This window comes from Chaetomium tenue (genome assembly GCF_020726465.1).
Source record: "Chaetomium tenue strain MPI-SDFR-AT-0079 chromosome Unknown F5144scaffold_1, whole genome shotgun sequence".
Lineage (NCBI taxonomy): Eukaryota > Fungi > Ascomycota > Sordariomycetes > Sordariales > Chaetomiaceae > Chaetomium > Chaetomium tenue.
Window position 1 is genome coordinate 1,046,830 of NW_027117329.1, and position 14,096 is coordinate 1,060,925.

The 14,096-nt window shown below is 56.3% G+C and overlaps 4 protein-coding genes across 4 annotated transcripts; 2 read left to right on the top strand and 2 right to left on the bottom strand.

Moving 5' to 3' along the window:
• Positions 1-709: 709 nt before the first annotated feature.
• On the top strand, positions 710-2,166 carry F5144DRAFT_9059 (uncharacterized protein). The gene has a single exon (XM_066793546.1). The coding sequence runs from the start codon at positions 912-914 to the stop codon at positions 2,031-2,033; it is 1,122 nt and encodes a 373-aa protein (XP_066647870.1). The 5' UTR covers positions 710-911; the 3' UTR covers positions 2,034-2,166.
• Positions 2,167-2,844: 678 nt separating this feature from the next.
• F5144DRAFT_477665 (uncharacterized protein) lies at positions 2,845-5,883 on the bottom strand (the record flags this gene model as incomplete). Its single annotated transcript, XM_066785056.1, has 4 exons — positions 2,845-3,932; positions 3,984-5,308; positions 5,424-5,543; positions 5,801-5,883. 4 exons carry the CDS (start codon positions 5,881-5,883, stop codon positions 2,845-2,847), a joined length of 2,616 nt encoding a protein of 871 aa, XP_066647871.1.
• Positions 5,884-8,008: 2,125 nt separating this feature from the next.
• F5144DRAFT_553483 (SAC3/GANP/Nin1/mts3/eIF-3 p25 family-domain-containing protein) lies at positions 8,009-9,333 on the top strand. Its single transcript, XM_066787801.1, has 2 exons — positions 8,009-8,861; positions 8,951-9,333. Exons 1-2 carry the CDS (start codon positions 8,328-8,330, stop codon positions 9,221-9,223), a joined length of 807 nt encoding a protein of 268 aa, XP_066647872.1. The 5' UTR covers positions 8,009-8,327; the 3' UTR covers positions 9,224-9,333.
• F5144DRAFT_500812 (coatomer WD associated region-domain-containing protein) lies at positions 9,334-14,042 on the bottom strand. The gene is made up of 9 exons (XM_066786378.1): positions 13,666-14,042; positions 13,523-13,572; positions 13,317-13,443; positions 12,958-13,258; positions 12,661-12,899; positions 12,383-12,600; positions 10,996-12,329; positions 9,833-10,947; positions 9,334-9,778 (listed from the first exon to the last, which is right to left on the bottom strand). The coding sequence occupies exons 1-9, from the start codon at positions 13,693-13,695 to the stop codon at positions 9,536-9,538; spliced, it is 3,657 nt and encodes a 1,218-aa protein (XP_066647873.1). The 5' UTR covers positions 13,696-14,042; the 3' UTR covers positions 9,334-9,535.
• Between the last annotated feature and the right edge of the window lie 54 nt (positions 14,043-14,096).

Consider the following 14,096-nt stretch of genomic DNA (forward strand, 5'->3'; position numbering starts at 1 on the left):
TGCAAGGAGAACCGAAAATAACACGTTCTAACTCTCTCGTCACTAGTAGAGACCTACTACATAGAAGTTTCGATAACTTCTCTGCAAACTGTTAAACCAACTATTAAAACGCTACAGTGGTCATTGGATGTAATCATGTAATAACCTAAGGAAATCCTCTCTGTAAACAGGCTTGGCCAGGCTTAGTTCCAGCAAGGCAGTCGCCCTTGTTTAATATGAAGCCTAGAAAAAAGGTTATTACAATGATGGTAATATTATATACTTACTCTATCTAACTTCATACAGTAACGTAAGCTCCAGTGTCTACTTTCTTGTTAATTAAGTGGTAATCTAAGAAAACCACAGTATAACCTGTTTATGCTATCTAAACACCTTTAATATTTACCTACCTGAACCTAAAAAGCTATTACCAGATCCATTGAGGTTAACTCTTTAGATTACCCACATGCAGTCAACCTATAAGTTCAGTCTTTCTAGGTCCAACACGCTAGGGGGTCTCTATAAGTGCCCTGGCCAGGTCTCAGGGGTGCGAGGGAGCACTCTGGGAATTCCGGATTGGGCAGGTCAGCGGCCGATGCCGTGTGCCAGGTCTCACAGGTCAAAGACTTGGTTCACTGACTCGGCTCGGCACGCCAAAGCTTGGGTGGGCCACCCCTGCCGGGTGGCCGAATCATACACCCAATGTTAGAGCGTGACAGCACAGGGCGAAGTTGCGATCTCACTGCACATTGCGAAGGACGGGTAACGGAACGAATGTGTTTTTTTCTATCAACCAATACCATTTGCCAGGCAATTTTTCTATCTGAATTAAATACAATGGCGTGCCGAGTCGCTGAGCCTTGAAATCTTTGATCCGTGAGATCTGGCACACAGCATCGGCCGCTGACCTACCCATTTTCAAGTCTTTTGACATGGAGGGGTGGATGCAGAAGTCGGAAAGGTACGGAAGCATCACCAAGGAGATGATGAGTCAGGATTACAATACAGCAAGTGTCACCCTCAGCCGTGAGGTGAGGGATCCCCAAGACCTCCAAGAGTTTTACGACTGGGTGGGGGTGGGCAGCGGTTTGACATACCATCTGGAAGCATTGACACCTGAGGAGTACGTCCGACACGTCGATTCGATGAGCTTTCACAGCATGAAAGCTCGCGACAAGCTGAAAAGTGCATCACACCTTATCGTCCCGATCGGATTCGACGGTCCCTTTATTTACCGTCTTCTCATATCTCTTGCGGATGAGCAAACCCATATATGGGGAGATGTTGAGGCCGAGCGGGCTCGTCTTTCAGAATCACTGATGGGGCCATGTTTTCTCGGAGTGTACTTAACCGTTAACCCACGCGAACCTTCATATAGTGAACCTGGCAATCTGTCCGAGACATCGAGACGATCGGTCGAGAGTGCCGACGCTGATGCGCCTGGCTTCCCGTTCTTCCACCTCGGGGAGCTCGAATACGGCGAGCGCCGAAATGGCCGGCAGGGTCCCTGGGGGGACGGCCACGAGGAAAAATTATCGAAGAAAGGGGCAAAACGTTCGGGCGGTTGGCGTGAGACCGGTTACGGGCTAGTGGCGAGGCTGAACCCGTCTGGGTATGCCGATGGCATCTACATCATGATGCATAACATAGATGGGGAGATCCCCTTGATGTACCCTAGCGACTCCGAAGGGTACTACACCGAAGACGCCGACAAGGAGCCGAGGATCATTACGCACAGCTCCCGGTGTCTCCCACTCACCTCAAGCTACGATCACGGAGGGGAAGGGCGGTTCTGGTTTGCAAAGTTTGCGCCGAACCTCTCGAGCTGTGGAAAAGACTACCAGATAGTCTTGACAGAGAAAACCGAGCACCCAGTCGAGCTGGTCCGGGGGAAGCGTTCAGAAGACGGTCGGATTGTGCGGAACATAAGTGATAAAAAGAACTGGCCGCCCGCTGCAAAAAAGAAGAGCAGCGCAGAGGAGAGCAGCGCAGAGGAGAGCAGCGCAGAGGAGAGCAGCGCAGAGGAGAGCAGCGCAGAGGAGAGCGAGGAGTGAGCCTTGCATCGTGAAACAAAACTGTAAGCTTGGCCGTGAAGTCGAAAACGTGAATGTATCTTAACAATCGGGTTGGTTCCTCAAGCTCCATCAGTTTGGAGAGGTCTTGGGCCCATGCCAAAACCTAGCCCTCATGCCCTGGACTGTTTAGCTTACCATTTTGTGAGACGTCATTTGCATGTAACCCCTGGCTCAACTACGCGCGTTTCCCCCTTTCTTTGAGAGATTTGACTAGGTATTTACCGTATTGATGTCATGAAAGTTCAATGAATGATGCAGTCCAAGCGCGGAAAAAACGAGGTATAGTGGGGAGGTTGGTATTCCTATTATATACTAGAATGTTTCTCCTTCTGTTTAAGTTTTGCCTCATTGTTACACCTCGTCCTAGGCAGGTATGCAGGTATGTGTTGGAACAAATACAAGATCGAGGGAAATGAATGAAGGAGAAAAAGTATTAAAATAAGTAAAGTAAGATGGAAGCGCCAATATTGGAAACCAAAAAGGGGAGGGGAGGGGAGGGGGGCGGGGGGGGGGTTGAGAGTAGCTAAAACAGAACTTAAAAATGGTCAACAACTAAAGTAGAAGAAAATAAAGGAAAAAAAGATTACAGGTAATGTGACATCTATATTCGGGTTTCTATTTCGGGCAATGCAAAACTAACATTTCCCACCAGCCCCGACCTTCGCTTCCATCCTGAGCTAGACTAAACCCAAAGACCCGGTATGTTTTGGTTGAGATCCGATCTTCGGCTGGCTGGTTACATCACCACCTATCATCTTATTAGCACCAGAACAATCAAGCATTCACAAAGTCAAAGAGGAAATATAAAACTTACGCAATCGCCCTCCGTCTTTCCCTGCGGGATACCCATTTCCTCAAAGGTAGCAGGTCCCTGACCCATGGTCTTCCCGTCGGGATGGCTCATATTCCCCGCGGCCGGTTTTCCACCCGCGCCGCCGGCAGGCGGGGGCCGTTGCCCTGCCGCAGCTGGACCGGGGCTCGATGTCGCACCGGCCGGGCTCGGACCCGGTCTGACGTTCTGTCCGGTTTGCGGGGCGCTAGCACGCCCGGCGAGGCCGGCATCCACGTGCGACACCGGCCTGCCGCCCGGACCCGCGGCCATACCGTGTTGAGGACGGAGGTTGGGGTTGCTGCCTGCGGGGACGGGCACGCGGCCGGCTGCGGCCGGCGGGTGCGCACCGCCGCCGCCGCCTGCTGGCCCGTAGCTGTCGCTGACTGGGCGGTTGTTGGCGCCAGGTCGCCCGTAGTCTCGTCCTGGTTGACCACCGGGGCCACCCGGGCCGCCGGGATAACCTCCGCCCATCCGGTGCTGGCCTGAGGGGGGTGCTTGGGATGTTGGTTGGAGGTTGGGGTTGGGCTTTTGGAGTCGCGTGCGGGTGGGGTCGCCGACGGGCATACCGGCGGGAACGATTCCGGGCCCACCGGCTCCATACCGCGGATCGTGTTGCGGCGGGGGCGGCTGCTGCCATTGGCCTCCGGGGCCAGGGCTTGGTTTCCTGTAGCCAGCGGGCGCCTGAGAGTCCCAGTTTCCCATCGAAGATTGACTTGACACAGGACGGCCACGGCCAGGACCGGGAGGTAGCCCGCTACCGGGCGATAGCGGGCGAATGCCAAATGCGCTCCCCGGGCGGTCGGCATGCGGACCAGCGCCGGCAGGCTGACGAGTCGCTGGGTTGAGGTGCGGGCCCCGCATATCGCCCTCGGGGTACGGCGCGGTTGATTTCGGCCTGCCGTTGAGCGGCATCGGTTGGTCTTCGTGAGGATAAGGAGCTGCCGACTTGGGCCGCATCGCGAGGTTGTTGTTGTTGTTGTTGTTGTTGTCAAGGTTCACGGTAAAAGCCGGCGGCCTCGGTGACGGGTCAGGAAACTGGATCCCGGCTGCAATTCCGTTAGTTACTGTTGCCCTGTTAGAGTGGGTGGGAGGCATACGGGTGGCGGCATTCTGATCGCCCTCGCTCAGTGTTGGCAGTACGCTGTTCTGCTTGGCAAACCGGTCGGGCCGCTTCCCGCGTTGCGAACCGTGCTGCGACTTGATACGCGTGAGGGTCGTCGTCTCGTGGTCCGCCTTCGTCAGCGTTCTGGACTGGCTCAGAGACTCCAACCGGTCTTTCGCGTCTTTGTTCCCGTGGTCGGCTGCCATCTCGTACCATTTCCGCGCTTCTCGTACGTCTTTAGGGACGTGGATGCCGATCTCGTGGTAGTACCCCATCGCGAACTCGCCGGTTGCCAACCCTGACTGGGCCGCTTCCGTGGCGTACTTGAAAGCCAGCTGCTCGTTTTTGGGAAACAGGTCCTCGTAGCCAAACAGGAACCACCGGCTAACACCGAGCGATGCCTCCGGCTGGCCTTGGCGGGCAGCGAGGCCGTAGTAGTGGAGGGAGTATGCTGGGTTGAAGTCGCAGCCGAGCTGGCTCAACTCATATGCCTGGCCCATCTTCAGTTGCGCCTTGGCGAAGCTAAGATAGGCGGCTTTCTCGATGTACTGCCGGGCCACCGCAAAATCACAAGGGAGGACGTGCTCGGGCATGGTGATGTCGGGCAGCTCCCGGGCGATGAGCATGCCGTAAACGTAAGCTCCTTGGGGTGCATCCTCATCAGCTGTGTCGGCGGCGTGCTGAATCATTTCGAGCCCCTGAAGGAAGTCTTTCTGGTACCCGTGCTGGCCCATGAGGTGCATCATGCCGAGGCGGTAGTTGGACGCGGAATCGCCCAGCTGGACGCCGAGCGAGTAGTGCTTGAGGGCGTTTGGGATGTCGTTGGAGTTCTCGTACAGCATGCCCATCCGGTATTCAGCCCGCCCGTATCCCATGTCGGCGGCCTTCTTGTAAAAGGCGTATGCCTCCCGCTTGTTCTCGCGGAACCCGAACTTGCCAAATTCGAGCCATTTCCCTTTCATAAAGGTCGCCTCGGGATGGTCCTGTTGGGACAGGTAGTCGAGGATGTTCACAGCATCTACGCGCAGTTCGTGTTCGGCCTTGGGGGTCGCCGGTCGCTCCTTGCCCTTGCCGTCCCGCTTCCAGTCCCTGGCCAGCGCGTCCTGGCAGATCTCGACCCAGATGAGGGTGTCGCGCGCCCAGGTCACCTGCATCGAAACATTGTTGGAGTGGAGCACTAGGTTGCGCGCCTGCCATAGGATCTGTTCCTTCTCCTCGTCGCTGGGAGGAATGTTTTCGCCCTTCACCTTAGGGAACGGGGAAAACGAGGGGGCGTCCATGGCTGCGGAGTCGGCGGCGCTGGTCTGGAAGGGTTTGAAGCTGTCCAACGGATGCCGCAGTCAGCCAGCCTGATCCACCCCAAAAACGGTGTCCAATCACGTTGTTGGAGAGGGCGTTGTCCTCTCGCAGCGGGAAGGGGGGGAGGAGCACTTACGACTTGGCCTCCTCGGTTTGGGTGGTCGGCTTGCCGTCTCGGTTCGGTTCAGTATCGCGGGCTTCGAGTTCCATGCGCTGGATATCTTCCTGCATGTTCTGGGGCACCTCGGGCATTACCCTGAAGCGAACCCGACCGGTGTCAGCCTCCAGCGCTCCGTGCAGCCTCGCCTCGTGCGTCTAGACCGAATCTCATCCAATAGCTCCGCTTCGGTAGCGCTGCCGCGCAGATGGATCGGCAGCGGCTTCCGATCCCGACAAGGCGCGGGCAGCAGCCAGAGTTATTCCATACCAGGGGGGGCGGGGGGCGTTGGGTTGTGGGGGGGAGGGGTGTCTTGTTTAACTAGTGAAATGTAATCTGCAGTTATGTAGACTCACCTCTGAGGGGCGGGGGCGAAGACCTCTGGCATGGAATAGTCATCGTAACCCCCTGGGACGAAGGTTGCGCCAAACTGCGACATGGCGAAAGAATCGTCGGTGGGCGGCGGACCCAGGCCTGCATTAAAAAGTAATGAACAGAGGAGTTAGCGAAGGTGAATGCCCCGATACGGCCAAACCCCGCGAAAAAAAAAAAAAAAAAAGAACAAGTCGGCCCTCTTTCAGTCCCCCGGCTTCAACCAGTTACAGCTGCTAGCCAGGAGCAGCGGGCAGAGAAGGATGCAGACGGGAGAGGGGCAGGGGCGCCAAGCTTAGGTGTCCGCTGTGTCATCCGGCGGTCCGCTTCTGCAGTGACTAAAACTAGCCGTCGGGTCGCTGAGGTGCTTTCACCAGTTGTCGATCGAAATCGGAAGGGGGGCGAGTTCATCAGACAGGTTGAGAGCAGCGAGATAAATGCGAGACGCTTTCCTTCCTTTTGAAGAGTGGGCTGTTTCTTGTGGCTGTCGCCGGGGTGGGTAGAGGCAAGGGCCAACAATATTTGGAGATGTGCAAGCAGACCGCAGCGCCCAAGCCGCCTTACCTCTTAGGTGTGTCAAAATCAGCTGCAGGTTGTGCTGAGCAGAGATGGCGTGTTGCCGCCTGTCACTCGTTCTCCCGTTTGCTGTTTTTTAACGCCCGGAGGTACGCGTATCGATGGCTTGTCATATTCTCTACATACGTCGGTAGAGAGGAGCTTGGCTCCTTCCCGAGAGATCTCTTGGTTTTTTATGTCGCGGATATGAGCTCGCTGAGGAATTTGTGATCTGCACTGGCCCCGGTTGATTTCGATGGGACATGCACTGCCCGGCCCTCCTTACCCCTTGCCCCTTGGCGCCTATCCCCTCAAGGCTCCCCTGATGCACCCTGTTCCCCCCTGTTGCCCAGCGTACCCTGCTGTTCCTCATGGCTTCTGTGGAGGTGGATTCCAGAAATAGATCAGCCCCCACCAGAAAGAACACCGATCGAGTGCCGAGTTGGATGCACATTTCGTTTCATTCACACGGATCTGGTTATCTAATGATCCCGCCGGCCAGGCCGGTAATTACATACGACGGGAAGGCTGGGATGAGTTTGTGGCTGTATCTCCGACTCAACAACAGGTGCCAATCCCGATATGCAGAGTTAGTTAGGTGTTGCAGGACGCCGTGATTCGCAACGGTCTTGGTGGGGTCAAGTTGACACGCAGCGCGAGTGGGGAAACGAGCGGCTTGCGGGCATGGAAGGTCGCGGGGGACGAATCGCTCCCCAGGTCGTTCCGGTGCCGTTGGGTCCAGCTGCAGCCGACACATGATGATATATCCGATCAGCATCTGGGAATAAAAGCCCGGCTTGTGGTTGATAGCAGGGGAAAATAAATGCGAGAATAAATTTGAGGGCCCAAGGAACTGCGCTTCAGCCATCACATACACCAAACTACCTACCTACCTACCTAAGGTATCTAAGCAACTAGTTACCTGCTAAAGAGACGACATCGTGCTGCAAACTTTACGCCCTCGCGTGTCGCAGAAGTTCCGCGGGACCATGTCAACAACACGGTTTCTTCTGTGGTGGTTGATCGAACCAAGTCGCAGAGAACGCCTTTCTCGGCTCCATCGCGGAAAGACCGTCCATACTCGGGAGAACAACCCGTCACCATTACGCGCACCAGCCGCAGGGGCTCCCACTTCGTCACCTTATCAACAGCGGGCGCAGCCCGCCACCTGAACAAAATTGCTCCACATTATCGTATCCCACACTTCGGGCCCAGTGACATGGAAGTTTTGTCCCTCGTTTTCTTTTTTTGTTTTCGTTCTTCACCAAAGGCCGGAGGGCGGCGAGGTCTGACAGAATAAATGGCGGCTGGCTAGGTCATTACTGGTTGCAAGCCAAGCTGTCACAACAATTCCATATTGCGGCATCGCTGATCGAGGTTGGTAAACAACGTCTGTACCAAATCTAAAGAAAAAAAAAGAAAGAAAAAACAACTCTGCGAATAGGTAGCCACCGAATTTGTGTACAAACTAAGGTACTCTGCCCACAAGATGACATCTGTGCGGGTCGAGTTGCTGTGATTTCCTGTGTTGTATAAATGTTCATAAAGAGCCAAAGAGCTGAGTTGTCAGGTGGCCGCCAGCCGACAAGGTTGCGAAGACCATTGACACCTGCCAAGCCCAACCGCACGTCAGCCTTTCAGCCTGCCGCCAGCTCCAGGCCCGACAGCCTCACCCGCCCTTCCAACATCGCTTCCCACCCGATCCATCGGATACCGACCACGACAAACCCTCGATTAGCCAACCCGCCCACCGAAACTAATATTCCAACATCAACAGGAGTGCTTAAGAAAACCCATACACGCGACGCCCAACAACCGCAGCTGCCGCCCCGCACTTCGCCACCTCGGAACACGGAGCTCTCCCGATCCAACCCCCAAAACACCACACCACACCACATCACACCACACAACACCACCCAACAACTCAGCAAAAAACCAAACAAAATTACCACAACAATGGCCGACCGCGAGCTAACCCAGCTCCTCGCCCGGCTCAAGGCGGCGCCGCCCTCAGCGCCGTACGCCGAGACCGCAGCGCTGCTCTCGCGGGCCAAGCTGCTGCTGCTGCAGCTGGGGGCGCTGACGCCGACGGCGACGTCCTCGCCCGCGCTGCTGGCCCTCGCCCGCGACACGTACGAGCAGGGCGCGCTCGCGTCCATCCGCGCCAAGGACCCGGACGCCTTCACCCGCTACGTCGCCCAGCTGCGGCCCTTCTACGAACTCCTTCCGGTGGGTGGTGAGGAGGGGGAGCGTAATAAGGTGACGGGGCTGTATTTGTTGTTGTTGTTGACGCAGGGCTTGTATGGGGAGTTTCATAGCGAGTTGGAGGCGCTGTCGGCGGGTGGTGGTGGGGTGGATGTGGAGGGGGATCGCTACCTGGGGTATCCGGTGCGGTTGGAGCGGTGGCTGATGGAGGGGAGCTATGACCGGGTGTGGAAGGCTATGAAGAAGGGCGAGGTGCCGTGCGAGGAGTTCGGCGTGTTCTCCGAGGTTCGTCTCTCCGCAGCATTTCCTGTGTCCCCTAACTTACGATTATGTTCTCCCGGGGGATGATGCTGACGATGATGGTGTTGCTGCAGATCCTCACCTCCCAGATTCGCTCCGAGATCGCTTCGTCCAGCGAGCGCGCCTATCCCTCGCTCCCTCTGTCCTCGACCAAGTCGCTTCTGTTCCTCGAGTCGGAGGGCGCCGTCGTCGAGTTTGCGCGCAGCCGTGGCTGGATCGTCAAGGACGGCCAGATTTTCTTCCCCTCGGCCCAAGAGACGGGTGAGGAGGAGCAGGAGAAGGAGATGAGCCAAATGGTGATCGAGAATACCTTGGGTTATGCCCGCCAGCTAGAGACGATCGTCTAGTGGGTTCTATTATGTATTGATATGCATATCATCGGTCATAGATCTCGTAACGAGATAAGGAGTCCATGCATTTGATAATAATAACGGCGTTGCGGACTCAAAGGCAACAGGATCTTGATCACACGCTTCTTCTGCTTTGCTACAACGACTAGGCCCATACTCCACATACCAGACATTTGCCCGCCTCGCCATAATCAGCTATTCTAGCCGCCAGACTTTTCCGCCCCGTAAAGCCCCGCCGAGGAGTTTGTTGGCTAATTTCATCAAGAGCCGCTCGTTAAATCCATTAGACCCCCCTTCCACTCCAGATTCTCAAGCGAACAACTTAAGGCCGCTCCCGTTCTTGCCCACTTCGCAAACCTCGCACACGGCGCAGACGGTACCCTTGTACTTGGTGTGGTACTTGGATCCATCAAATGCGCACACCTCGTGCGCGGTGCCGCTGTAGATGGGTGTGTGGCTAGCCGCGCAGATTTCGAATTCGGCGAACTGGTCGAACTCGATCTCGACGGCGTCATTCGGGTTTTGCTCACACTGAACCTTGAACTTGCGAGCCTGTGATCTTGTTAGCTCTGCGCAGGGGATTGCAAAATGTCCGGGTGAACCTACACTCTCCAGGATCTTGCTCGCGCCCCCGTTCGCCAGTATCCTGTTGGCAAAGCTCAGTGCCGTATTGTAATTCTTGCCGCGCATTGCTAGGTTCATGGCGCTGAGCAGCGCAAGCTGGCGGTGAGGGACCTCGATCTTGGGGATAGTAAAATAACTCGACAACTCCAGGCTCCGCTTCAGTAACTGAGGGTTCTGGTTAACCGCGTCGGGCGCGCCGAGCGCTCTCCGCGCGAGCTCGATAGACATGGCGACGGCGTACTCGCCGGCCGACAAAACCAACTTCTTGGCCTCGGCCACCTCGCCGTCACTGCCCACCGCGTTGATGAGTACCGAATGCAGAATGCCCTTGAAAATCCGGAGGCCTTCGTCCAGTCTGTTTGCCTTCATAGCGTCATAGCCACGCTGCAGGTCGTTGGAGGCCAGGTATTCCAAATCTCGGGGAACGATGGGAAGAACCTTCCTGGGGTCCGACTCCTCGACTGTCCGGCGAACGTAGTTAACCAGCGGCGGCAGGCCAGCCGACGCTGGGAGGTAGGTTTTCGACGCTTGGTAGACCTCCAAGAACCGGGGCTTGAGAGGCGCAAAGTTGACAGCACCAACCTGGCGGTTGAGCAGCTGCATAGCCGTCTCAAATGAGCCGCCGGCGACGTGGTCCACAGCTAATGGAGAGTTGCGTGCCCACAAGTCCGCTTCACTGCTGCCTGCACCACCGGCATCGGCACTCTCCACGTTGACGAAACCTTCCTCCACCTCGGCGACGATGTCTTCGCCCATGTCCCAGCCAGCGGCATCCTCGTCCTCCTCGGCCTCGGCGAGGGTGTCTCGCGTGCCAGCAGCATCATCTTCCGCCTCACCCAGCCCGTTTGCCGCCGTCGGCTCGTTCTCTAATGACAAGCCCTCGAACTGGCCAAGTAGAGCCTTCTCGAAGAAAGACTGGGAAGTTGCCTTGGTAGGCCAGTTGGCCTGGTGCGTAGGTACCACGGGCTTCGGCGGGCTGAGCGGTTCGCCGAAGGTGGGGAGATTGAGCTGATCCTCTGTGAGACCAGTCGCCTCGAGGATGGATTGGCACTCCTCGTCCAGACCGTGGGCTTTAGCAGTCATGTACGCCAGGGGATCTAAAGGATGTTAGCCAGGTCTCACCATGCAAAAGCGGTAATACATACACAAATCAATCTCTTTGAACATCTGAATGCGGTCTTCAACCTCGCCCAAGTACAAAGCGTTCTGGAACCTGGAGGTGAAGTCACCACGGTGCTCAGCGATCTTCGCCATCCTGGAGAGCTTGGCATTGTCGCCAGTCGTGAGGTACAGGAACGAAAGCTTGTCGAAATGCTTGAGTTTCTGGTAGCACATCTCGATAATGGAATGGTTGCCATGTGCAAGGGCCTCTGCGCTCAACCTCGTCCACAGTTTGGGGCGATCCAGTTGCTTAGCCACCTCGACTGCAACCTCGAGATTCCCGCACTCAATTGCAAGCTCGAACCGGGTGGCGGGATCCTGCACGAACTGCAGCGCAATTTCGGGGTAGCCCTTCTTCTGCAGATATGAGATGATCGACTGGCCAACCAAGCTCGAGTTCTGGATGATGTTGAGCATTTCCTCGTAGTTCCTCTTGACGAGCGCAAGCTTGAAGCGGTACTCGGTGGGATCGATCTGGAGAATCCTCGGTTTCGCCGCACGGTCAAGGCAGTACACGTTGCGGCCCTTGACACGGACCAGGTACACGGTCTGGTCGAGGGTCCGGACGATACCATTGTCGCCGTTGAGCAAAGTATACTTGACGTGGTTCAGGGTCGAGTACAAGAGCACACCAGCATCGTCCCAGGTGGCACTCTTGATCCGAATCGTCTCATGGAGGGTGCTGACCTGCTCTAGCGTCTTGGTCACGATGGTTACGTTGTGTTTGCTGAGCAAAGCAGCATACAGGCCATCGTTAGACCAGACCACGTACTTGACGCCGTTGACGGCGAGCTCCGCTGTCGTCTTCTTCTGCTGGATATCGTAAAGGTGGACCGCGGTCGGGGTGATGATGAGGAGGTTTCCAGTACCGCCAAAGTAGATGTCGCTTGTTCCAACAGGCGGCTTGAAAGACCTCGTCGTATTATTGGTCAGATCCTTGATGTCCACCGTCTGTGTGGATGTGTTCAGAACGGCAAATCGGTTGCGGGCAACAAAAATGGCCGAGTTGCCCTGGCCACGCTTTGATTCTGCCGGCTCGATAGCGCCAGAACCGTCGCGAGGGAGGTTGACGAGCTCGTAGGTGCCGCCGTCAGCCGGGGATGTGACCAAAACTGAGCGCTCGGCCGGGTTGTACGACACGGTGCGGGGTGGTACCCAGGGGCTGCCGAGCTTCTTAAGCGAGAGGAGTGTGGGCGACTCCACGTTCTTCTGGAAGTCGTAGGACTTGACACACTTGTCCTTTGTGATGTAGAACAGCGAGTTCTGGTAGACGGCGGATGCTGGCCTTTCGCGCTCAAGTTTAAATACCATCACACCACTATCTCGAATTAGCAAATTGTGCCACTTGACCAGCAGATGGGGCTCCCATACTTGTCGTGACCAGCAGCGAAAAGGTTGATTTCTGGATGGGCTGCAATGACCCAGAATCGGTCGTTCTCACGCTTAAAGGTGTGGACAGCAGTCCGCTTGTTCAAGTCCCAAACACGAATTGTTTTGTCCTCACCCGCGGACAGTATGAGGTCCTGGTGGGGATGGAACAGGCAGCCACTGGCATTCTGAAAGTGGCCTCTGCAGGTATCGACTTCCCACTGTTGAATATTAGTATAGGACGGCGAATCTCAGAACAAAGCAACGTCAGGGCTACGTACCGCCTTGGTCTCGCTCATACGCCACAGCTTGATCAGGCGATCGTCTCCCGCCGAGACAATCAATGGCATAGTAGGATGGAAAGCCACCCAATTCACGCCCCTGTCGTGACCCTCAAGCACGAACTTGACAACGGCATCGGTGTTGCCGAACATGTCGGTCTGATTCGCATTGGCGCGGGACACTTGGTCCTCGAAGGACATGGATGTGGGGGCGGAATGCTTCTTGCGGAGACCGGAAACTGTGTGGTTCTGTTAGTGTGGTGCTAGGTAGGCTAGGGGCGGGAGGCAGCCACATACTATCCCAAACTCGGACTGACTGATCGAGCGAGGCCGAGACGACGAGATCATCCTTGGGGTGAAACTGGGCGCACATGGCGTAGTGGTTGTGGCCTGTCATTGTGCATAGCAGAGAGCGGTTTTGCCAGTTCCATATCCGAATAGTCTGGTCGTCACTAGCGCTGACAATCCAGGGAAGCTCGTGGTGGAAAAAGACGGTGCGGACATAATCCAGATGCCCATTCAGCGTGAACAGACACCTGCGGGTCTGGTACGACCAGACCTTGATCTTGTAGTCATCACCACCCGAGACGAAGAGGGGCTACCACGGTGTCAGTCAAACTGCCGCCCTCGTATCTGTCCTGCCCGTGCGCCCTCACCTGTGTCTTGTGGAAATCAACACCGCGGACCGGGCCATCGTGTTCTTCGAATCGGTCAATCAGGGTGCCCATGCGGTAATCCCACAGTTGGATGGTAGACGAATGGAGGGAGACGAGGATCCATGGTCTGGAATATGAGTATTAGTTTGGCGGTGCAACTGGCGGGGGGGAACTCGTGAAGGCGTGGAGGTGGGGGAGGTGCGGACCGTTTAGGGTGGAATGCGATGCCCTTTGCGCGCGACGACTTGGACTCAAACTATAACATAGGTCAGCAGCAGTTTTGTGGCAGCGCGCAGCAGAAGCGCATTGCGTAACAAGGCAGAAACGAAACTATCGCAAGGAGACATACCTTTGTGAGCATTCCCGAGGAGGCCTGCATCTTGGCTCAAGGGACCCGAGGCCTGGTAGGCTCCCGACATCAACTGGGGATCGAAGTAGGGCGTGTGCAAGATTGTCGGCGAGGGTAGATGCCGTGGCTCGATTCGCGAAATATGCTCGGACGTCGAGCAGCAGCCGGGTAGTTATGGGTAGCGGGGTGGGTGGTAGTTCAAGGAGTCGGGGCCGGCTGCTGGTAGTCCTATCCGCCGTCAATCAAATCATTGGGAACCGTGGCATCTCACTGCGAGATGTGGGTTCAATGGCGGGCGAACCTCAGGCGCCCAAACGCACATTTAATTTTCCGGGCCCACTTGAGCTCCTGAGGGGACCTGAATCCCGTCCAAGGCCTGGCCTGGCGAGTTGAGACTTCAGGGATCAGCACGGGCCTCTGACGAAGGGGGA

Excerpts from the sequence above, each read along its gene's own strand:
- F5144DRAFT_9059 (XM_066793546.1), top strand. The coding sequence starts at position 912 with ATGGAGGGGTGGATGCAGAAGTCGGAAAGGTACGGAAGCATCACCAAG.
- F5144DRAFT_553483 (XM_066787801.1), top strand. The coding sequence starts at position 8,328 with ATGGCCGACCGCGAGCTAACCCAGCTCCTCGCCCGGCTCAAGGCGGCG. Across the intron at positions 8,862-8,950 it reads AGTTCGGCGTGTTCTCCGAG|ATCCTCACCTCCCAGATTCG; the intron begins GTTCGTCTCTCC and ends GTGTTGCTGCAG.
- F5144DRAFT_500812 (XM_066786378.1), bottom strand. The coding sequence starts at position 13,695 with ATGCAGGCCTCCTCGGGAATGCTCACAAAG. Across the intron at positions 13,573-13,665 it reads CCTCGGGAATGCTCACAAAG|TTTGAGTCCAAGTCGTCGCG; the intron begins GTATGTCTCCTT and ends CCTATGTTATAG. Across the intron at positions 13,259-13,316 it reads TTGATTTCCACAAGACACAG|CCCCTCTTCGTCTCGGGTGG; the intron begins GTGAGGGCGCAC and ends ACACCGTGGTAG.